This window comes from Colletotrichum acutatum (assembly GCF_030867785.1).
Source record: "Colletotrichum acutatum strain CBS 112980 chromosome Unknown BDZ83scaffold_91, whole genome shotgun sequence".
NCBI lineage: Eukaryota > Fungi > Ascomycota > Sordariomycetes > Glomerellales > Glomerellaceae > Colletotrichum > Colletotrichum acutatum.
Window position 1 is genome coordinate 125,026 of NW_026849085.1, and position 22,424 is coordinate 147,449.

The following is a 22,424-nucleotide window of genomic DNA, read 5'->3' on the forward strand; positions in this document are numbered from 1 at the left end:
ATTTTCTGTGCCTGTAAAGCCTGAAGAAAACCACCGCAAAGCTACAAGCCTGACCTCGCGGATGTATGTTGATGAGACTATCATGGGACCATTGACTGGACTCCAGGGACAATGATCGATGCAATTTCATGTTATCCCTGATTTGTCGACATAGGGGTGGAAGTGATCCATAACACAGCGGTGCAGAATGTCAGAAGAGCGTCTTGTTTGACATACCCGTCCGGAAGGCTCGACTCTTGTAAAGCGGTGGACAGATACAGATGTTAGCCCAAGATGACCGACTCAGGCTGTGTAAACGGTTCGAATTCGTCACGCAGGCAGATACTTAGAACAATCTTCAGTTGGATCATCTGAAGACCAGAGTTTTCAATTTGAACATGGGATCCGCTTGCCGACTCTTCACCCTCTTGGCCAGATCATGTAGTCAATAAGTTCGCATGGGGCAAGAAAATAGGTCCACCGGCTTCGATGATGTCGAGGATGAGAGTCGGAGGAGCTAGTGATCGACTGAACGCGCGGCATAGACACTATGTGGCTCGAGATGGCACTCCCAGGAAATCCCTTGAGATCTCTGATCACTCATATGTTAGTGGGCAGCATTGTGATGCCGGTCTTGGTATAGTTAGAATGGTTGGAGCAGTCGATGGTGCAACATCCTCGTGTAGATCTGTTGAAGAAGACTGGCCCAGGGATATCATACCGAGACACAAATTTCCGGCATCGTCAGCGCCACGTGTTCGGCTCGAGCCGAGAGTGGCTCGAGAAGCATCGACTGATAGCAATCGCACTTGAGTTCGCCGGGTGATCGGAAATGCCGTCCCCATGCTCTCATGTTGATGGAAAACGGTCCATCATGAGAACGATGATGACTATTGGTGTAGCCTCGGTTGATGCGATGCATGTACATCTTAGTTGAGCGGGAAGTGTCCGAGAGCCGCCAGAAATAATGATTAGCATGGTCCAGAAGGGAGTAGAGGCTCTAGTCTTGATCTCGATGGGTGATGGTAGGGTGGGTCCGGAATCTGTCTCATTTCGGCGCTCCGGGCGGAAGGCCTGAACGCTCCAGCTTTTCAGCCACATCCGGGGCTATCGGCGGCAGACGTCGTGGCTTTCGTCCGTGTTATCAATAGCGCGACGATATCAGAAGTCCCCAGGATGCCTGCGCTTTGAACGCCTCTGGATCTTGCGCGGGGGTCGAAGAGAATTCTAGCATCGATTGCTGTGTTGTGCGTAGACTCCCAGGGCATGTCTATTGAGTAAAGAGTTGATGTGGACTTGGAGAATATTCGGCACCGCCGAGGCGCATAGTGTCCGCGGAGAGAACGAAAGATGACACCTGTTTGGGCATCAGTGCTGCTGAAGAATGAGATGGAGAAGATGCTTCCTCCTGACAGCAAAAGAGACAACTCTGAAGAACGCACAAAGTGCTTGCATGCCTCTACTCCTTAGAACACAATCAGATGCGCCTGGTGTATCTGAGAAGGCCCGAGCGTGACACTATGGTCAGTCGTTGGGTAGGACTTGTGGATGGAACTCTCGAAGATGTCGGTGTCTCAAAATGAGTGGTCAATGGAGACGCATACACTTTGCGCTGGCGCGTGCGAGATGACACTTGGGGGCCAAGGCGTGGGGGCATGAGCCAGACGGGGCAATGCCGCAATGAAAATCAAGTCTGACAAGCACAAGAGGCTGAAGTTGAAGCTTTTGATGGAAGAGGGAAATCCCCTTCACGATGCATGAGGCACTTGATTAATTACCTAAGGCGAGGAACCTCAAGAGGTGCGTTGCGTGGTGTTCATCTGATGACAAAGTAAGGCGCGGGTGTGGCCAGGGCAGGCACCTGCAGTTCGCGGACGGCATGAAATGCAGGAACCAACCTGCGGTCGAAGGCAGGAGGGACATGGTCGAGGCCACAATACCTTCCCAACCCAAGAGGAAAGACGATGGAGTTGGTTGCGGGAAGGAGGGGCTCCCGGGGACTTCAGATGCGGTACGTATACCAAGACACGCACAAAAAGCTGAGAACCAGAATTCTTTGGGTCTAGGCCAGACGCAAGTCGACGCCCGGACTAGAAACTGGCTCGGCCGCGACCAACCACAAGCTTTTTTCGATAATTGGATGGATCCACCTGTTTGATAGTTTGGGAAAGCAGAGGAGAAATACTTTCGCGATCTTGTACCAGTGCATGTATCTTACCTATGATAGATACATGAGAGGAACGTTCCTGCGCCACTAACCTCGAGTCGTGGACTGGCATCTTCCCAAACGGGGCAAGAGATAATGAAATGCATTGCATCGCAAGCCACGACCGAGTCGACGGGCGGGCACAACAAACGCTCGGCCGGTCTCTGGAAAACCCGTCAGCTAAGGTCCTGAAAGAAATCGAAAGAGAAAGGGAAAGAGAGGCAACGCCGTTATGTTCTCGGCGTTGATTATCAGCCAAGCGTGATGAGATGAAGTGGTAGCTGCTGCCCGGGACAACGGACGGGCGTTGAGGGCTGCAGCGGTCACATGTAAAGGTACACGTATGCACTGACTATCTTACTACTGCCCCTACTACTGTACCTAATCATGGCATGGCTGCTCGATAAGGGACGCAGGCGGCAGAACAGAGTGGCAGAATGAGACCATGCGATCATATGTCTCTCGGTCTTTGTCTGTGCTCATGTTGTTGTTTTCTTTTCCACCCTCAGCTGAGGTTTAAATAGGGTCCAGGGTCCAAGACCTGGAGGCTGCGTCAATTGTAGCATAAAGGTTGGGCAGATTGAGTTAACTGAACGACGGGAGTCTATCAGGCGTTCGGGTGTCGCTTCTGCTCGAACCGGTTTGAGACGAGATGGGACTTGCCCTGCTTGTGATTGGAATGCTTTGCATAGAATTAAAATGACAGTTGCTTCCAAAAAGAGATTCCAATCGAGCCGCTGAGCCTCCGCTCTTGACTCGATGGGAACCCCAGTCGCAGCGATCGCAATCCTCTTCTTCCGGTCTGGTCTTTGTCTAATGATTCTTGGTCTTGGCTCTATTGAAGGCAAACACGCGAGGTGGTCTTGCGGGATGGTCCCGATGGGGTCGCATGGGGACGTCATGTCATTGAATGAAATGAAACATGTTTTGTGCCCCTAGTTTGGGTCGCGACAATGAGAACACATCGGACTTTCCGTGCTTGTCTCGAAGATGAATTTGGTATTTGCATCAATTCATGCCACTTTGTAGTGACTAGTAATCTTGCGAATACTTGAGCAACGTATATACACTACTAAAGTGATGACTCTATTCATACGAGTGTACTGCGGTGTATGTGCAGCCTCGGATTATTTCATTGCATTCCTTCCTGATTCCACGGTCGTTCCTCCCCTGTTCCAAATCCCTCTTGATTGATGAATGATCCGTGCACACCCTGACAGACCCACCACACCTCGTGCTCTTCGAGGCTCATCTGGCCAATGAGACTGCAGCCCAGCCTCAGCCCAGCCCAAGTCAATTCTCCCCAATCCTCTTCACCAGCCACTCACAGCAAGGCTCAGGCACATTCTTTTGTGTAGCACGCACACAACAAGTGGGAAGTGCCTTCCCTTTCCTGGCTGTCCCTGCTGTGTGCTTCAGGGGCTCTTGCTTTCCGTTGGTCTGGGCTTGTGGTATGTACCTTACTGCTCAATGCACCACGGCTGCGCGTCCCAATGCTCGATATTCATTGTTCGTAGTCGCTCATGCCAGGAAATTCTTCACATCTTAACGTAGCCCAGCGTAGGTAGTCGGGGCCGTTTGGTGTCTCTCATGACTTTTTTTTTATCCTTCTCACCTCCTCCCCCTTCCCGCCATCTGCCAATTCCTCCCTTGATTCATCTGTCTGTCCGTCTGCCCAAAGCAGCAGTAGTCTGCCGTTGAACCCGCCATCCGCCGCCCTGATCTGATACACCACCATCACAGAGGGAATAACCAGGAACATACCGCTTGGGTCCCCCGAACCACGATACGACCCTTGAACGACTTTGTCGCTTTCTTTTCGCCTTTTGCCTGCAATCATATTCATTGTTGATACCCCGTCCCTTATCCCCCAGTCCAACCACCCAACCCACCGACCCCCTCCTCCTCTGCCGACCCTCTTCTGCTCTCCCAGGCCGGCCGAATTTCCCTGCGAGAAAAATTACGGATACCCATTTGCTCCATTCGCCTTCACACGAACGCCAGACTCGAGATAGAAGCCACATACTGTAGTCGCCGTTGCACCGTACTGCAAGACTGCAAGCAACACATCACCGCCGCCCTTGTCGTCCCAATTCAACCAACGCCAAACGCCGAGCCTATCGATCAGCCTGCGCCATATCTCTCTCACCCTCTTCTTCGCACACGTCGCTTGCCCCCACGCAACCACTTGTTCGGATTGCTGAACCAAAGCCACATGAACCTGGCCTGTGTCGATTGTTCCTGATGAAGCGATAGCCGATCGTCTCCACGAGGCCACCTCAACACCCAGAGACAGCCCTGCCAGGGTCCCACAGGTTCGCGATCGATCACCATCCTCCCGTACCCTTTGCCATGCGATATGGGCCCTGTGCTAAGTCGTAATTGATACAGGTTCATCGGTTTTCGTCTCCATCGTCCTTCATTCTTCCACATATCGACCACAGCTTTGCGCACGTCGTCGACGAACCGAGTCTTCAATGCCCTGGCAGCCCCTTCCTCGCATTGCCTTCGCCGTTGCGACATTTCCTTTCGCCGCGTCGGGCCCGGCCGATCTCCCCCTCGAACTCGGCGATGAGCTCTACATCATTGAAGAAACCCCAGATGGCAACTGGTTGCGTGGCTACTTAGTAGCCCCACCCAGTCTGCTGGCCGGACTGACGTCCGTAAAGGGCCAAACACTCGAAGCCCGCGTTTTCAGTGGCATCTTTCCCCGAAGTTGCGTCGAGGTTCGCGAGGTTTTGGGCGAATCTGACGACACGGAGGACCTGGACGATGCTACAAGCGACGATGCTGCTGCCGCTGGCGATGTGCAACTAGGTAGCGACTCGGGAAAGAGCGGATTGACGCCGACAGTTACTGAGAAACCCAAATTGAAAGACGGTCATAAATCTTTAGGAAGCTCACGAGGGTCCAAGGGCTCCAGAATCGAGATCAAGGGTCGCAAACCCTTGGGGGAACTCCCCAATGGTACTCAGGGTCGACTTTCCATCCCCGTCAAGCGCGATCCTGACGCCCCACGGCCGGCCGCACCTGTGCCGATGCTCAAGATTGGCGACGAAACCCCAACATCAGCGGCTGAACCGCTTATTGACGAAATCGCCAGCTGTCTCCGCGAGTGGCATTCGACCAATCTACATGGCCTACTCCTATCTCGCCAATACCCTCGCCTGGAGAAGCTATCGCAATTGATCCAGACACTCAACCTCAGCCGACAACAGTTCCTCCACAACGTTCTCACACGACACGAATATGACAAATTACGCGAAAAAACGGTCTGGGACCTGGTGCGGGTGAATAAGCTATGTGGAGGAGAGGTCATCGTTCGAGACCCCACAGACCGTGGACGAGTCTTAACGGGTGATGACTCGGTAGTCGACATTACCAAGTTGCAGTCCGTTATGAGCGTTCTGGATGAGCCACCAGTGCCCACTGTAGAGCCGACGGCCCTGCATCACTTGCTCGTTGACGTGAAGGGATTTGCCGGGGCATCAGCCGAAGAGACATCACTGGTAGTCTATCTCGTAGCGAAGCCGGTGGGAGGACAGGCCGCCACTCTCACTGAATGCTTCATCATTGACATACCACCCGGGGGAACGATAGGAAGTCTGGCGAAATCAGGCCAAACTAGAACAATATTTGCCGATCTTTCAGCACAAGACATTGGCGACGTCGCATCGGCGGAAACCGAGCTATACCTCGTCGTCAAGGTGCGTTCGAGTCAGCAAGTGATTCCCAGCGGGAAGCCGGACTCTCGTTCAGGCGTCAAATCACAAGGTGGAGGATATTCCAAAGATCCCACAAAGCCACCCTCTGCGAGTGGTAACAAACCTTCTAGGAGAAGTCTGATGTGGGGGTCCAAGAGTGGTCGCTCAGCCTTTTCGAGAGGAAATGCCACACCGAAACTTGATTCGTTAACAGAGCAGCCCGAAGGTCGCCCCCCAACACAGGACGAAAGCCAAGATAGCGCCGCACCTCCCAGCACCGCCGGCTCCAGACAGCGCGGCTCATTTGATGGCGGCTCAGGCTTCCACATGGCGGAACGTACGGTGGGAATCGGTGTTCTGAAACTCAATGCGGTCATGAAACAGGACGAAGATGTGGAACAGGTCGTGAGCATTTGGTCACCATCACCAACACTACCGACAGAGAAACAGGGCCTCCACGATGAGTGGGATACCCTTATCCGAGACCTCATGGACAGTAAGAGTGGGCATTACGAAAAGTCACGCCGAACCGAACGAGTACAGGTGCATCTCAAGTCTTTCAATCACCCGGATGTGGATGCGCTGGTCAAGATAACGCCAACCTTATTGGCAGGCATTCGCAAAACAAACAAGATGGGCTTCTCTGGCGCGCCCACGAAAGCTAGATCGGACATTTACGTTACTCTCGATACTGCTGCACTTTCCAAGCAAAATTTGTTGTCCAGATATGCAGGCAACCCAACCACACTCTCCGGGAGTGTACACGGAAATAACCTACAGGTTACACTGGAGGTACGGAGAACAGGCGGGGAGAAGATTCCGAACTGCATCTTTTCTTCGTCCAACACCGAAGGAATTACTACGTGGAAATCTGTGGCTGTTGAGAGGGGAGAGCACTGGAGCCAGACTGTCCGACTTGCCGTTCCACCAGAAGATGTCTTCACTTCGCACATAGTCATGTTCCTATCCGACATGCCGAACGCTCCTTTCGCGGTTGCCCACATGCCACTGTGGAACCAAGAGGCCTTTGTCCGAGACGGAGCACATGCCCTGCTGTTATACAAGACGGATGAGTTCACCTCGACTGCTCAAGCTGGCCCGACCGGTAAAGGGGGATATCTATCACTGCAATGGAGTGCTAGAGGGAACGACGAACACTCTTCCGAGGTAACCGGTCCTCTTGCGCTCCTTCGTGTCGACACATACCTATGCAGCACACGATTTTCCCAGGATCGCATTGTCTTGGGCCTGCTTAAGTGGAAAGAGGCTCCCAAAGAGGATATCCCGATGTTACTGAAGCATCTGATCTTCGTTCCCGAAATCGAGGTTGTCAAGCTCCTTAGCGATGTTCTTGATGGTCTCTTCGGCGTCCTGGTGGAACACTCGGGCAACGACGAATACGAAGACCTTGTTTTCACTGCATTGGTTAGAGTCCTGGGCATTGTGCATGACAGACGATTCAATCTCGGCCCGCTCGTCGACCACTATGCGGAGAACCGCTTCAACTACCCGTTCGCCACGGCCTGTCTCGTGAGATCGTTCACTCGCCTGCTGGAGAAGCCTACCGATGGCCAGACTTCGAGGAAGCTGCGCTCCACTTTCAAGGTCGTGCGACATATCCTCAAGTTCATCACCCACGCTCGAGGCCAGCAAAAGGCTAAGGAAGCCGGAATAGGCATCACGACTTCGCACTCCGCCCCTGGTTTCACTCGAGAATTGAGGAACATCTTCAAAGCTCTCGATTCCATGATGCGCAGCAACGCACCTGTCCTTGTTGGCAGTCAGACGTTGGCTGTTCAACATTTTCACACTTGGTTGCCAGAGTTGACTGGACTCCTGACGACCGAGGAGATTTTGCACATTGCTATCGATTTTCTCGACTCATGTTCGCTTGTTAAGGGCAAGCTGGTCCTGTACAAGCTTGTGCTCATCATCAACTACTCCAAGCTGGAGATCTTCTCGCACCCCGAACAAAAGTCAGCTCTCACGGCCAATACCGTCAGATGGATCGCGCCGCACTGGGGTCATAATGAGGACGTCACTGATTCCTGGAAGGAGCAAGTTCGTCTTTGTTGCTCAATCCTTGCCGGTCAGATCGACAACCTCGGCCCTGAGATCCCCGACTACCTGCCAAAGATCATCGATTCATACCTCTCTATTGTGGCCACTCCGAGCAAGCCTCGCAGCCGTCTTTCTCTTCTTTTTCCTACTTCATACCCCTTTCCCTCCAAGCCCATTGCGGAGGAGTGTACTTTTGACGAAGCGTTGGTTGAGCTTTCTGCAATTTTGTCGGCAGTTTCGAACTCCCCAAGCGGCATGCAGCTGGAACTAACAGAAGGAGACCTGACTGCCCTCCTCGAGAACACCCTTCGCGTACATATGAGTATCTTGATGGGCGAGGCATTCCCACACGAATGGCTGAGCGTCTACATATATCACCACAAATCCACAATGAGAACCTTGCAGTATTTGTCCAGCATACTGCTCGAGTCCTTCCTCCCCCACCCCGACGAAGCCGAAAACTTTAACACGGAACTTTGGAAGATGTTCTTCACGACAATGCTGAAGCTTGTTGGGAGCCCATCTCTGGCTCTGGAGACCTTCCCTGAGCAGAAGCGGAGAGCAGTTTGGAAGATCGCTGGCGACGTGCGAGAACATGGCGCTGAACTGCTCAGACGAACTTGGGAGGCCATTGGTTGGGAGACGAGCAGTGACGAACGTGCACGATATGGCTTGTCCAAGATGGGCGGCTACCAGGTTCAATACGTCCCTACCCTTGTCGGCCCTATCGTTGAGCTTTGTCTTAGTGTCCACGAAGGTTTGCGACGCATGGCCGTGGAGGTGTTGCAGACAATGATTGTCAGCGAATGGACCCTAAGCGAAGACTTGTCCGTCATTCAGACCGAGATGATTGACTGCCTCGACCATTACTTCAAATCAAAGCCCCTGACGGAAAGCATACTACAGAAGCTGTTCGTTAACGAAGTCCTGGAGAGATTTGCACCGCTGTCGAGCGTTCCCGACGAGCCTCTTTACACCGGTATTCGCGACCTGATGGCGACTGTCGACGAGTTCCTGGATCTTCTAGTCGCCGTGCACAGTAGCGATAACACGAGCGAAGCATCCCACCTGATCAACCGATTACGCTTGATGGAATTCCTCCGCGACATGCAGAAGGAGGAAATCTTCATCAGATACGTCCATCAGTTGGCCATCCTTCAAGGCGAGGCCAGGAACCACTGCGAAGCCGGCTTGGCGCTACGTCTGCATGCTGACCTCTACGACTGGGATCCTACGAAGCAGGTCACTGCATTGGATGACCCGGAATTCCCCATACAAACCTCATTCGAGCGCAAGGAACGCATCTACTTCGACATGATCAAGCACTTCGAGGAGGGCGAGGCCTGGACCAGCGCTTTGGCTGCATACCAGGAACTCCGGATCCAGTACGAGACCAATGTCTTTGACTTTGCCAAACTGGCCAGGACCGAGCGAGCCATTGCCACGGTTTACGAAACTATTTCCAAGAGCGATAAGCTTGTGCCCAAGTATTTCAAGGTCGTATACAAAGGACTTGGCTTCCCCTCTAGCCTCCGTGATAAGGAGTTCGTGTACGAAGGCTCGCCCACAGAGCGCGCCTCTGCCTTTACCGACCGCATGCAGGAGCAATACCCATCTGCTCAGATCGTCACCGGTGGCGATGTCGACGATGTTGAAGGCCAGTTCCTGGTCGTTTCCGCCATCACACCGCACCGCGACCTATCACACCAAGTATTCCAGCGCGCTCGCGTCGCCCAAGTAATCCGCGATTACCTTGTATCCGCCCACCCTCAGAGTTTCTCTGTATCGTCTAAGCGTAGCACATCTGGTCCTGTTCAGGAACACTTTGCGGAGAAGATGGTATTCACCACTGCTGACCCATTCCCGACAATTCTTCGCCGCAGCGAGATTGTGCACACCGAAGAGATCAAGCTCAGTGCCCGCCAGACCGGCTTAGAGCGGATTGTAAGAAAGACGCAGGAGATGACAGTGATCGAGAAGCGGATTACTGAGGGCGACGAAGAGAACGCACAGCTGCTTGTGGACGCAGTAAGTGTGTCGGTCAACCCAGATTCGGAAAATAGTGTGGCTTGTTATCGCCAATTACTGCCGTCCCGTGCGGAACCCGAGGATGACGAGGAGTATGTGCTGGAAGAAGAAGAGGTTGAGCCTGAGCTTGAACCCGAAGACAACGCGATCAAGATGGCGCTCGTAGACCATGCGATCATGATCAAGCGGTGCCTCGCAACCTTTTCCAGAAGTACGAACGAAATCCTCAACGAAAGGCACGAGGAACTTCAACGATGTAAGTCTTTCGTGCTCATGCTCATGACCTCCCTGTCTGGCCTCCCCAAGCTAATGCGTCACAGACTTTGAAAGCACATTTGCACCTGAGATTGCCCTCTTCGCTCCTCAGCAGCCATCCCGGGAGTCTGTCAATGCTTCACCGACATACAGACGGTCGTCGCCATCTACCGAACAAGTAACGCCCCAACCGCAGAGCCTTGCTGGTGCGATGACGAACGGAGTGGCTGTCGAAGAAGTGTCGACGGTTCAACCAGTTGCCATCCGCCAAGGGCGCGGCACGCGTCTCAGCTTCTTGGGAGGTCGTAAGAAGGAATCCCCAGTATTACAACAGACCAATAGCGACCCTCAAACGACACCGGAAGCAGAAGATACCGTCAGCCACCGCAGTCGAAGTTTCAGCAAGACACAGGACAACGTGACGATTACAAGCAACGCCAACCGTCGCAGCAGCTTCTTCCGAGCTCCGTCCAGCGACATACCGCGGATTCTAGGCAGTAACGATGCCACCAGCGAATGGGTGACGGACTCGGGCGGACGTCGCAGTTCAGACGCGGGAACGAACTTGACAGAGAAGGAGCGGGAGTACAAAGACGAACGGCCTGTGGACGAACTTGGCATCGTCAAACGTGGAAGCGTCCGGAAGAGGCTCAGCATGCTGAAACTTGGTAAGAAGTCTGCTAAGGGTAACGGTACCATGGTCAGTGTGCACGAGGAGTAGGACTTCACGGCAGCGGCCGAGCAGCTTGGTTACATGAACAAGACGACGGGCGAATGGCAATACCCGGTGTCATGATGACGGCACAAGTGTAGGGGAGCATCTGCTTGGTTCCCAGGGGTTGGTTCAAGACCGTCACAGGGTGCTCCTCTGTGATTGCGTTCGAGATGTCTATACTTTTTTCACTGGCTTTTTGCGATTTGTACAGACGGGGAACGGTTGGCGGGATGGTGTTCTGGATATGTATCTGTAGGATCCCCCCTCATCTGCAAGGCGACACAGCGCCGCAGATGCAGCTCATTTTTTTCAGGTTCTGTTTGTGAATAATACCTGGTCCCACACTCCGTGTGTGTAAAAACCCAAAATACTCTGAACCACAACCATGCGTCTTACTGTGCTGTGCCCAATACCACGGATTTTCATCTACAACGTTTAACCTGGTTATGTATCTATGGTCTATATCATCTCGACTAACCCAAATAAGCAACAGCATGTGTTTCCACATGAGATTCGGCAGCGCCAACCCACGCGTTCCAATTATTCATGCCTCCATGATGGCACTCGGTTGTAATAGGCCGCCCCTGTACCTGAGCAGCAACCTCCCCGCCGCGATGCACAGTAACAACAACCTCGCCAGTCCGCCCATTGAACGGCGCACTACCGTGGTACACGCCCACGCCACCACGCGCAGGAGTCCCGTCATCCTCGTCCCAATAAGCCTCCTCAGCGACGCCGCCCACACTGACGGTAACCTGCGCGGGGCCCGTCAGCAGCGCGGAGAAGACGATCTTGTCCTCCATGATCTCGGACGGGTGGAAGAGCTCCTGGCCGTGGGAGGAGGTGTTGCCCGTCGTGCCGCCGGCGTCGCCTGCGTGGGCCGGGTGGAGGCGGTACCAGGTTACGAGGCCCTCGCGGCGGACGGTGGCGGTGCCGTATTTGTAGAGGTCGATGAGGAAGGGGAGGAGGAGACGCCAGCCGTCGTGGGGCATGTCGCGGACGTAGTTGAAGGGGGCTTGACCGTATTCGAAGGCGCCGAATTGTTTTTCGTGGAGGGGGCCTATGTAGTGCGATTCCCCAAAGTCGTTCCAGGTGAGCTTGTTTTATCTCGGTTAGAATCGAACCTGTGTCTCTGCTTTCTCACATCACAGACGGTCGGGGATTACTCACAATCTGCACATACTCGGGCCTCATGGCCAAGATCTCATTCCACCGATCGTTCCACAGGTCATCCCCCTTCCACGCCCAGTTCTTGTTCCAGGTGGGCAGGTTGGTGTAGAACCAGGGAGAGACGGCGACCATGTAGGGCCGGTGGGGTCCCAGGGCGTGGCGGTACGAGGCGTCGAGCCCCTCGTCCATCTTGCGCGCGTTGCCGTGGGGCCAGGCGGCCCAGCTGAAGAGGCCGTCGGTGACGCCCGTCTTGAGGGCGTTGTCGGCGCCGATGGAGGAGAAGGAGGGGATGAAGAAGCAGTTCGTCGCGGCCTTGATCTCGTGCCAGTCGGCTGCGTTGCCGACGCCTTCAAAGGTTGAGACGAGGGGCTGGTGGCCGCGTTTGAAGTAGGCTGGTGAGAGGCCGAACTTGGGGGGATTAGTATCTCGGACTTTGATTACAGGTCGGGGGATTGAAACGTACTCTGCTCACGATTTCGATGACGCGCTCCTTGGGCCATGCTCCTGCTCCTTCGTAGTCAAAGGATAAGAGAAGCTTGAAGCCCGTCTGCTCCGCGGCGGCAAAGACGTCGGGGAGCCTCACGATGGCTTCCTCGTGGATGCCAAAGTTTAGGACAAAGGCGTCAATGTGCGCTTGCTGGGCGAGGCCGATGTCGACCTTGTATTCGTCCACGGTGTATTCGCAGGTATTGCTCAGCTGGTGTTGTGCGTCAGTTCCACATTTGCATCTCATAGTGTGGTGTTGAGGAGGCCTCCGGATGTCACGAACCATGAAATGAGCAAATACCGCTCTTTCGAACCCCTGATGCGGCGGTTGAGGGGGATAGTACTGCTGTTGCGGCGGCGGCTGCTGTTGCTGCTGAGGCTCATCGTCGCCGGTGATGGAGGCGATTTCGGCCTCGATCTTTTGCTTTGCTTCCCTGAAGAATTTCCTCATGGTTGTGGGTTGCGGGTTTGTGGTGTTTTGGGGAGTTGAAATAAAGGAGAGTGAGTTGAGCCCCCCCGCCAAACTCACTCACTTCCAGGAGTGACGCGTGCGCCCGCTGCATCTACGGATACAAAAGCTCCAGTTAAATGACACGTGTGGTGGGATGGCGAAAGCTTTCAGACTTGGCGAACGATAGCTGCCATTTGCTGCCCCAGTACTACGTAGCCGAGGGCTTAGCAGCATCCCGAGTTATCCGGACGATTGATCTTGGGGGTTGGCTGCATTTGGGTGAAGTTATTGGCGGTCTTTCTTTCGACGTTGGGCGATGGTGTTGTGCAACCAAAACGTGTCGCTACGATGTTTACACTGCAGGTTATTAAGTACTTGCAGTGCATTGCGCAGGTGTTGTTTAGCGGGTTGCAGGTTCTGAGTCGTGGTGTAAAGTGCTAACCTTCAAGACAGCGGTTGAACCCGTTTGGAGTGGTTGCTATTTTTATCGCTGCTCAACTTGGGCCAAGGAACATGGTTCGGCGCAACCGATTGGAATGAATGTATTACAGGCTGGTCGGAAAACAAGGAAGAAAGAAAGGGCACATTGAATTGGTTCTAGGACTGTTCCTTAGTTTTCATTCTCTGAAACATGTCGTCGAATCAACCAAAAGAGAAACTTAGGCAGTCATTGAAGTCTTTTCCCTCTTTAAACCCAGGTCTGTCATTCTTTGTGTCGTCTACATAATGAGCTAGTTTTATGCTTGCTGGATGGACATAAGGAAAACGTGAGCCAGAGAGAATGAATAACTATCGGTCAGGGCCTAGGTGATTCGGTTTTGGCAGCAGATCATGCTTCAAACAGTAGATATTCGAAAAAACAAAAGCAAATGTCCCTAGCAAGGCTCGAACTTGCGACCTTTGGATATCTCTAGATGCTCTAGAGTCATATGTATGGATATGAGACCAACGCTCTACCGACTGAGCCATAGAGACTGTGGAAGTTGAAAATCTGGAAGCGTAAGTTGACTAAGACCCGTAGCGGTGGACCTTGTGGGTCAAGCCTTCGTTGCAAACACAATTGAGTCCACCTTGTGTCGTTGTGTAGATGGCCTCAATAATACGGTGTATCTACACGCAAGGCAGACACGGGATGAAAAACGATGAGGTTCGCTGAGGGTTGATTCAACTTTCAAAACCTGGTAACATGGTTCAACTCATACTAAACCGGCTTCAGTAGTTGGTCTCCTCCGATGCCGGAAAGCAAAACGTTCCCGGCCGAATTCGACACCCATCTCCGTGCACTAACAGGTGTACTTACAACGCAAAACCATTGCAATTCATGGGGAGCCAGGAACTTTCCGAGCAGACAGTCCAGTGCTAACTCGTTCCCACCAGTCTCCGCACGAGATAACGGTAGCGCGGCCCTCCGGTACATCCCCCACCCCCGTGGCCCCCTATTGTTGTCCGAACCAACAACTCTACGGAAACTGAGGTGCTAACACATACAGCAAACGTACCCCAGACTTTCCCGGACGACAGCCCGAGGTCTCCATGCTCGTGTACATGCTTTCAAACCGTTGCGATATCTGACTCTCAAAGTCTCCACTGTGCAGATCGGCGGTTCCGCGCCGTTGGGCATTTCCTCTCGTTTTCCTTTTCGTCTAGGACATACTGGTTTTCTTTTCCCCCTCCTCCCTTCACAATGAGTGGCCAAAGAACCGGCAGCACCCATCAGGCCAAACGCCCGCGACTCGGCGAGCGTACCATGTTGGCCTGCATCGGCTGTAAGCAGAAGAAGCTCAAGGTAACATTCAAGTCTCTATTCAAGGTAAACAGAACCGTGACTGACTCATTCATAGTGCGACGGACAAAGTCCCAAGTGCCAGAATTGCGTGAGGACTGGACGAGGTAAGGTCCAACAGTGACATGAGACGGCATGACGAACTCTAGCTGATGTGGGGAAAACCAGACTGCCTGGTAGAAGACCCCGGCACCGGCTTACATCGCCCGCGCGACTACATGAAGTCGCTGGAGGCCCGCGTTGCCTATCTCGAAGGTCTCTTACAGCAGGCTCGGCCCGAAGTCGCCCTCGATCACTTTGGTGCCAACCACGAGGGTAGTGGTGGTCGTGGTCGTGAAGCAGACCAACACGCTGTCGCCGCTGCCGCTTCTCAGAACGGCGGTCCCACGCAAGCAATGTCTATCATGCATATGCCGTCGGCCCTCGCCCCGAATCTTCAGGCTCACCCTTCGTCATTCGAAGACGTGGACTTCTCACGGGCGCTGCGGGCGCCTTCTCCAGATGTTGACGACCATCATGTCGATACCCTGTCTTCAGAGGTTGCGCTGCTCTGTCTCAGCGCGGCCGGTCGAGAGCCGCATTACTTTGGTCCTTCTTCCGCTGTTTCCTTTTCGCGCATCGTCAGCGCTACCATGGGTCTTGCCAGCACTGGCGGGAGCTCACAACATAGCCATGCAGGCCGGGGGAAGGATATCAATCCTGAAGTGGTCCGAGAGGTTCCGTTGAGGTTACCGTCGCCGACGCTGAGGGCAAACTTGTCGGAAGCGTACTTTAACAACATACATCCCCAGTACCCATTCCTTCACAAGCCGACGTTCCAGATTTGGGAGGAGACTTGCCTCAAAGCGAGTCTCGACGGAGATTTGAGCAGTGTTAACGGGTCGACACTCTTCTTCGTGTTGATGGTAAGCCTGAACTTTGAAGCGCCTGATACATAGCTGTCATTTATCCGGCAGTGCTCTGATACGAATTATAGGTCTATTCAATAGGGTCTTTAGTCCTTGGCCAAAGCCATTATGATGCTGCTGAGGTATGTCATACCCTTTCTCGGAATTCGCATAATTAGCAGCACGCAATATTGACGCAGGAGTCGGTAGGCTTACTATTCTATGGCCCTGGACCACATCTCGGCTGTCTTGGATCTCGACAGCCTAGAGTCCATCCAAGCAATATTAGCCTGTGCTGTGTATTCCATCAGATCACCTGTTGGTGTCAGTTTGTGGTACGTCGCCGGTCTACTTCAAATCATGGAGCTGTTTTGACTATTTCTTAGGAAAGTCTCTGGCATGGCTATACGCCATTGTATTGAGCTCGGCTACCACCGCAGTGCCGAGAGATACCATAGGAATACAGATGCTTTGACTAAGGAGATGTCCAAGAGGTGTTTCTGGGTCGCGTATGACATTGACAGAGTCGTTGCCTTCACACTAGGCCGCCCAGTTGGTATTCCAGATGACTCTATTGATGTTGAGGTTAGCCCTACACTATTCATGACTCGGGTGACAACCTCTCCCATTGATTTGCTAACAAGGAGCGTAGTTACCACTAGATATCGATGACGAAAATGTGACTTCGGGAGGACTTTTGTCAGCCTCACGAACATCAAGTACAGATCCGCCGACACTTATGACCGGCTTCATCCATGCTATCAAACTGAGGCGTTTATGGACAAAGATCAGCGACAACTTGTACCCTCCGACAACTCGACGTTGCGGTTGTGGACATACAGCGACGATAGAGAGCCTCCGCCAAGAACTAGAGGAGTGGCGTGCAAAAACTCCCGATCAGCTAAACTACTCAAGGGCGCATCCGCTCTCGGTCTTCACCTCTCGCTCCTGGTTCCAGCTCGCTTACGACCACTCCATTCTACTACTATACCGCCACTACATGATGGGCGGATCACTCGCGAACCACCCCACACCAGACGGCGGCGGTGGAGGAAACCCCAACGACAACGAAGCCACGGAGCGGGTGCTGGAAGAGTGCGCGGTACGCGCGCGGGAGATGTGCATGCTCTACCGCCGCGTCTACCAGTCCTCCTCGGTTCAGTTCACCTGGGGCAGCCTGCACATCCTCTTCCTCGGCGGGCTGACGTATCTTTACTGCCTGTGGCGCTCCAAGCGCGTTCGGGACTCGACGAGGCAGGCCGATGTTGTTACGACTTGCATGGCGTGCACCACCGTCCTCATCATCATTGCTGAGCGGTGGAATCTGGCGACGTCGTACCGGGATATCTTTGAGGCGCTGTCGCAGCGGACGATTAGCATGGTTTGCAATGATGGGCTGAAGCCGCCGGCGGCGGCGGCGAGTGGTAATACTTCGTTGCCGGTGATCGGGCCGGGCCCTGGGGCGGACGCTGATATGCATGCTGCTTTCGGTGGTGGTGCGGCGCCGTCGATGCAGGATTGGATTATGGGGCTGGATGACTTATCGATCCCGCAAGAGTCGGAGTGGCTGGTGCAAGAATTGCTTCAAGGTGTTCGAGACTATTAGCAGTTATGGCTGACACGTCGGAACAGATGCCATGAATTACGATGAACGAGTTTGATATAATAATTAGGGGTGCCGAGATACGCCGGCTGAGTGATATGAGGTTAATAACCTTGTAACAAAAATCAGAAATCTTTCCAATCATTGGCGTGAAATGCAAGCCAAACATCCCGACAGAACAAAAAGCATGAACAAGCTCTCCAAGTGTCTATCTGGAATCCTGCTCCTAGGTACTAGCAAAGTCGAGGAATCATGTCCATACTCAAACCAAGCTCCTCCGCACAAGACTGCAGACTCTTCTTCTGCGCTTGCGCGTATAAAGCGTTTGCATCGAGGATCTCCCTCGCCAAAGCCTTCTCGTATCCATTCACATCCGGCCGCGTCGGCTCATTGTGGTCTATCCTGGGCTTGCTTGAGCCGGACTGGATGTTTGACTGGAAGATCCCGGCAGCGGAAAAGGGCAAAAAGTCTTCGTACGTGATGGGCACCGCTTCGAGTACACTCTCGGAGACTAGTCGGTCCAAGAGAGAAGCCGGGTCTGCTGTATCGATATTTGCCAAGCTGTGCAGCTTCTCTTTGGCGTTTTCTGCGCATCGATAGTCCGAGTAAACGAGCCCCTGCCGCCGCAGCTCGTCCCAATCATCGGGAAACTTCTCAAAGACCTTTGCAAAGGTCTCGTCCACCACCTTCGCATCAGAAGAGGTTCCTTTTTCTTGTACTGTTGCCATTGCCTCCTCCAATAACACGTCATACAGCTTTCTCCCCGCAGGCGTAACGGCAGCGCCCCTCTCCTCAATCTCACCAAACCGAGCCTTATGGAAACCATCCACAAACTCGTCTCTGCCCGAGATAGCAAAGCGAATACCCTCCTGCAGCGCAAGAAAACTCGTTTGGCGTAACAAAATCGGACACTTGCGCGCCGGCGGGCCCTCAATGCGGCTCTTCACCGCCATGCCCGCAGCAAGCATGGCCTCCTGCGCTGCATTGATATCCAGCGCCCTCGGCGTGAGGTGGTTAATGTGAGATGACCGGAAACACGCGATATCCGCCAAAATGGGATGCTCGCTCCGCAAGAGGGCGTACTCTTCGTGCGTGGCAGCCGCCAATGGCTGCCAGCTAAACGTGCGAATCGCCTCCACCACGAACCGCTCCCCTTGCTCCGGCGTCAGACGACCATCCTGGCACGTCTCAGCAGTGCCCAAGAGCTCCAAGAGGGCATTACTGAAGATTTTGCGCTTTGCGAGGAGGCCCAGGGCAACGGCCCGCGCAGTCCCGGACTTGAGCAGCTCTGGCCGGAGGAGCGTGGTGAAGACTCGAAAGGGGTTGCGTTCCAGAGACTGCGGCGACGTCGGGCGGAAGCAGGTCGCGTGCATGGGCAGGCCGGCGACGGAGAGGTCATAGTAGCCGACGGGGTGCATGCCGAGGATGGCGAAGATGCGGCGGACGGTGTGGAGTTCTTGCGGGGTGCCGAGGCGGATTGCGCCGTGCCGCTCGAGGGTTAGGCGCTCGATGCTGGCTTCCATTGTTGCGGAGCCTGAGCTGTAACCCAACCCGTGGCGTTGCTTGGACTGGGCATCTTTGTTGATGCTTTGGACTATTTGGATGAGGTCGCCGTAGAGTGGCACCTCGGCCTTGTACATGGCAGACATGGCGAGCGCAAAGGTCGTTCGAAGGGTGTCGGCGTCGACGTAGTTGGCGTCGGGTGCCGGATGGCCAGGAGGACCTGGCCGGTGCGTGGATAGAAAGCTGGTCGACATGATGGTATTGTTATAGGAATCACTTGTTGTTCAAAGACCGAGAATGTTCGATGAGGGTGGCCAAGGAGGAAGATATCGAGATAAGAGGGATGCGATAAGGTTGATATTCGGGTATAGTAGGAGGATTACTGGATCAGTCAGGCTAAGATAGAGCTAGCCCGCAGTAGAGAGTTCAAACTCAGAGGCAAACTTCTAGATATCATGTTTTATTGAACACAAAGGAAAGCTAGGGACAAACAACTATTCGTGCGGACGGTCGAGTTGGGTCATGCGATGACTTCGGAGGGAAACGCTGGCAGAGACTCGGCCTCATGGTGTTTCCCGAGAGCATTACGAAAACGATAAGTCCAAATCCATGACCAGGAAAACTAAATATTGTCAGATGACTTACTCTAGCAACTATGGCCGAGATCATCAACTACGTCGTCCGGCTTACGCCGGGGACTACTGATAAGATGTCACTGAGGATCGTTATGTGGCTTCGGGTATGGGGCGGTGGGGTACCGGCAGCTCGCCATCTTGCCGAAAGGTGGATCGGAAGCAAGGAGCGGCCTTAGTTGGGCATGAACCGTCTCCAACCGCCAGGGTCGGAGGTTTCCGAGTGATGGCGACATTGCTCTTGTGCTTATCCGCTTTCTCCATCATCTCATGCGGAGTAGCCGACATTTGATATCCCACTACTCACTGACTCAACGTTTCCATGCTCCCAAGGTCACATAGCACGATAAGATCCCTTGTGCTGAGTTTGATAAGAAGCGCAGCTGAGGAAGAAACCCCTCCGCTTCTTTGAAGGCACATTGCAGCTGAGAGCATTATTTACCACATCGCCCACCATGTCAACCACTACAACCATCACGGCATCCACACCCGCACAAGCACCGCCGGCACCGACGCCGCTCGGTTCGGCGCTGGACTCGGGCAAGGCGGGTAGCGGCAAGGTCAAGCGCCTACACCAGATCCCGGTTCCCGAATCGAAAGAAGCTGCCCGGAAATGGCAGCTGGAACAGATGGCGGCCGCGTTTCGCATCTTTGCCAAGTTGGGCTTCTCAGATGGCAGCAGTGGGCACATTAGTCTACGAGGTTTGCTTTTTTTCTTTTACGTTATTGGAATCAATATGCTAAGAGCTCCCGCAAGACCCCATCAGACCGGATACGTTCTGGATTAACCCGTATGGAGTGCACTTTGGCGTGCTGAAGGTGTCGGACATGGTCCACATCGATGAGGACGGCAACCGTATCGGCGGTGCCGATAAGCCGGTGAATACCGCCGGCTTCACCATTCACTCCGTTCTCCACAAGAGGAGGCCGGATATCAATGCTGCCTGCCATATGCACAGCCCCTACGGCCGGGCGTGGAGTACCTTCGGACGACCGATTGACATGCTTAATCAAGGTAGGCCACAAGTCACAATCTCATAGTGTACTACTGTGAAGAGGTTAAGTTCAATTCTAACCATTTCATCCCAAAGATTCATGCATGTTCTACAACGACCTATCAGTCTATGAAGGATTCGGCGGCGTTGTACTGGCAAAGGAAGAAGGTGAGCATATTGCCGAAGCCCTCGGTCCCACCAACAAGAACATCATCCTTCAGAACCACGGACTCCTCACTGCCGGTGGGACAGTGGCTGAGGCGGCTGCGTTCTTCATCGCGCTTGAGCGTTGTTGCCAGGCTCAGTTTCTCGTTGAGCAGGCTGTTGCTCCTGGCACCAACGGCGCTGTTGGCGGATTGAAGAAGACGTTTGTTGGTGAGGAGGAGGCACAGTACACAAAGGATGGCACGGGTACACCTGAAGTCATGTACATGCAGTTTGTGCCAGAATATCAGTTGATTTTGAAGGAGTCAGGAGGGGACTTTTTGTTATGAGACTGCGAGTGGATAGAAGTGTTTAGTAAACACGGAACAGAAGAATAGAAGTCAACATTCATTAGTGTTCGTGATTGTGTGGTGATTGCTGAGAACCTGTCTAGTTGGACCAACCTAAGAGATGCCAAGCTGAAACGGGCTGCGTAATTATCAATCATATTCATGAAACTTCGACATGGGCCAAATTGCGGCCATTGCTACCCATGCCAGTAGACCGGCGTTGGCCTTACTAAACCGGAGTAAAACCACTGACCCATAGTGTACACATCATAGACAGGAATCTTTCCATCTAATGCTCTAAATATTGCCTCCGAGAACGGGGGCATATTGGTGCATTCCAGTACCAGGATCCTGATATCAGACCGACTGGCTACGAAGTCTCTTGCAACAGCGACGAGCTCTGTCTCAATATCTGCGTGGACGTACGGGGCGCCTTTCCCAATCGTGCCTCTCAAGTGCCCGTCCGCCGGCACTCCGCGGATTATGATTTTGGAAAGCGCCTGCTCGGGTACAAAGCTTGCGATGTGCTGAGAGCCTAGTTTTAACTCATCATAAGTGAGAACTCCCACGCTCTTGCCTGGCGGAAGCAGAGGAAGTATTGAGGGTAATTGGGCCAGCGATGACGTGGCGATCGGGACGGGTAATCTTGCGGTAAGTCTATGAAATTCCCAAATTAGACTTTGGGTTTCTTCTTGGAGTTGGGTTGACGGCAAATGAAGGTCGGCATTATACTCACTCGGCTTGGGCTAGTGCCAGGAACCCGCAACTAGTGATGATGCCCACGCAACCTTTGGCCGCTAGACGCAGGCCCGCATCCACAAAACGGTCTATGAAAGTAGAGTCATAGCTAGAAGACGTGACGACTTGCGAAACTTTTGACCCTTCTGCCATTTCACGGATGAGAGGAAACGGCCAGGTGCGCTCATTGTAAGGATCACCTGGTGGTCGGTGTATATCCACCTCTATGGCAATGAAACCAAGCGGTGGGAGACTTTGTGTAGCTTGAGCCATGTTGAAGAATAATCTGACTACTCTTAAGTTCACGAGGTTGATGAGCTCTTCGGATAGTTCTCGTTCTAGTGACAAGAGCGTCTTTCTTTAAGCAGATACCGCGTCTGAGACTGCCGAAAAAAGGCTCTTGAGTTACCGATGCTTATCGAAACCACCAGCAACTACATAGACATCATCGATAACAGTTTGTTCAACCATGGGAGGGTTTCTGATATGCTCTCCAAACGATTAGCCGCAAAATCACCCAATTGGAAGTCGTTTGTGGTTACCCCGCAGTTCGTACGTAAACTGATCAACTTGAAAGAGGGAAAGTTGTCGAGAAAAAAACCAAGGTCTCCCCGGATTCGGGTCCTCCCGAGTGGGGTTCCCTGTGGTTCGGGAGAATCCGACCACTGTAGAAACCCCTCCGTGATTCGGATCCGCACCGGAAAAAAGCCGGGCGTGAAGGGTTGAGTTGATTT

General features: G+C 53.4%; 6 protein-coding genes and 1 non-coding gene across 7 annotated transcripts; 3 read left to right on the forward strand and 4 right to left on the reverse strand.

The window, feature by feature from the left end:
• The first annotated feature begins 4,398 nt into the window (after nucleotides 1-4,398).
• BDZ83DRAFT_455590 (SH3 domain-containing protein) lies at nucleotides 4,399-11,174 on the forward strand. Its single transcript, XM_060503187.1, has 3 exons — nucleotides 4,399-4,500; nucleotides 4,577-10,234; nucleotides 10,299-11,174. The coding sequence occupies exons 2-3, from the start codon at nucleotides 4,663-4,665 to the stop codon at nucleotides 10,952-10,954; spliced, it is 6,228 nt and encodes a 2,075-aa protein (XP_060361772.1). The 5' UTR covers nucleotides 4,399-4,500; nucleotides 4,577-4,662; the 3' UTR covers nucleotides 10,955-11,174.
• A 247-nt stretch (nucleotides 11,175-11,421) lies between these two features.
• On the reverse strand, nucleotides 11,422-13,055 carry BDZ83DRAFT_584678 (family 71 glycosyl hydrolase; the record flags this gene model as incomplete). The annotated part of the gene is made up of 4 exons (XM_060505782.1): nucleotides 11,422-12,045; nucleotides 12,119-12,526; nucleotides 12,582-12,815; nucleotides 12,888-13,055. 4 exons carry the CDS (start codon nucleotides 13,053-13,055, stop codon nucleotides 11,422-11,424), a joined length of 1,434 nt encoding a protein of 477 aa, XP_060361773.1.
• Nucleotides 13,056-13,925: 870 nt separating this feature from the next.
• Nucleotides 13,926-14,030, reverse strand: BDZ83DRAFT_t214. The gene has a single exon. It is a non-coding gene; the product is annotated as a tRNA-Met (tRNA).
• A 709-nt stretch (nucleotides 14,031-14,739) lies between these two features.
• Nucleotides 14,740-17,331, forward strand: BDZ83DRAFT_755002 (fungal-specific transcription factor domain-containing protein; the record flags this gene model as incomplete). The annotated part of the gene is made up of 7 exons (XM_060514557.1): nucleotides 14,740-14,841; nucleotides 14,897-14,945; nucleotides 15,007-15,743; nucleotides 15,815-15,868; nucleotides 15,936-16,060; nucleotides 16,112-16,310; nucleotides 16,378-17,331. 7 exons carry the CDS (start codon nucleotides 14,740-14,742, stop codon nucleotides 17,329-17,331), a joined length of 2,220 nt encoding a protein of 739 aa, XP_060361774.1.
• Nucleotides 17,332-17,561: 230 nt separating this feature from the next.
• On the reverse strand, nucleotides 17,562-19,085 carry BDZ83DRAFT_584701 (uncharacterized protein; the record flags this gene model as incomplete). Its single annotated transcript, XM_060505785.1, has 2 exons — nucleotides 17,562-18,867; nucleotides 18,898-19,085. The coding sequence occupies 2 exons, from the start codon at nucleotides 19,083-19,085 to the stop codon at nucleotides 17,562-17,564; spliced, it is 1,494 nt and encodes a 497-aa protein (XP_060361775.1).
• Nucleotides 19,086-19,575: 490 nt separating this feature from the next.
• Nucleotides 19,576-21,008, forward strand: BDZ83DRAFT_631242 (class II aldolase and Adducin domain-containing protein). Its single transcript, XM_060508894.1, has 3 exons — nucleotides 19,576-20,165; nucleotides 20,221-20,478; nucleotides 20,555-21,008. Exons 1-3 carry the CDS (start codon nucleotides 19,919-19,921, stop codon nucleotides 20,950-20,952), a joined length of 903 nt encoding a protein of 300 aa, XP_060361776.1. The 5' UTR covers nucleotides 19,576-19,918; the 3' UTR covers nucleotides 20,953-21,008.
• A 141-nt stretch (nucleotides 21,009-21,149) lies between these two features.
• Nucleotides 21,150-22,239, reverse strand: BDZ83DRAFT_705547 (uncharacterized protein; the record flags this gene model as incomplete). Its single annotated transcript, XM_060511509.1, has 2 exons — nucleotides 21,689-22,239; nucleotides 21,150-21,609 (listed from the first exon to the last, which is right to left on the reverse strand). The coding sequence occupies exons 1-2, from the start codon at nucleotides 21,961-21,963 to the stop codon at nucleotides 21,150-21,152; spliced, it is 735 nt and encodes a 244-aa protein (XP_060361777.1). The 5' UTR covers nucleotides 21,964-22,239.
• Nucleotides 22,240-22,424: the final 185 nt, after the last annotated feature.

Excerpts from the sequence above, each read along its gene's own strand:
- BDZ83DRAFT_455590 (XM_060503187.1), top strand. The coding sequence starts at position 4,663 with ATGCCCTGGCAGCCCCTTCCTCGCATTGCCTTCGCCGTTGCGACATTT. Across the intron at positions 10,235-10,298 it reads GCACGAGGAACTTCAACGAT|ACTTTGAAAGCACATTTGCA; the intron begins GTAAGTCTTTCG and ends AATGCGTCACAG.
- BDZ83DRAFT_631242 (XM_060508894.1), top strand. The coding sequence starts at position 19,919 with ATGTCAACCACTACAACCATCACGGCATCCACACCCGCACAAGCACCG. Across the intron at positions 20,166-20,220 it reads TGGGCACATTAGTCTACGAG|ACCCCATCAGACCGGATACG; the intron begins GTTTGCTTTTTT and ends AGCTCCCGCAAG. Across the intron at positions 20,479-20,554 it reads GATTGACATGCTTAATCAAG|ATTCATGCATGTTCTACAAC; the intron begins GTAGGCCACAAG and ends TTCATCCCAAAG.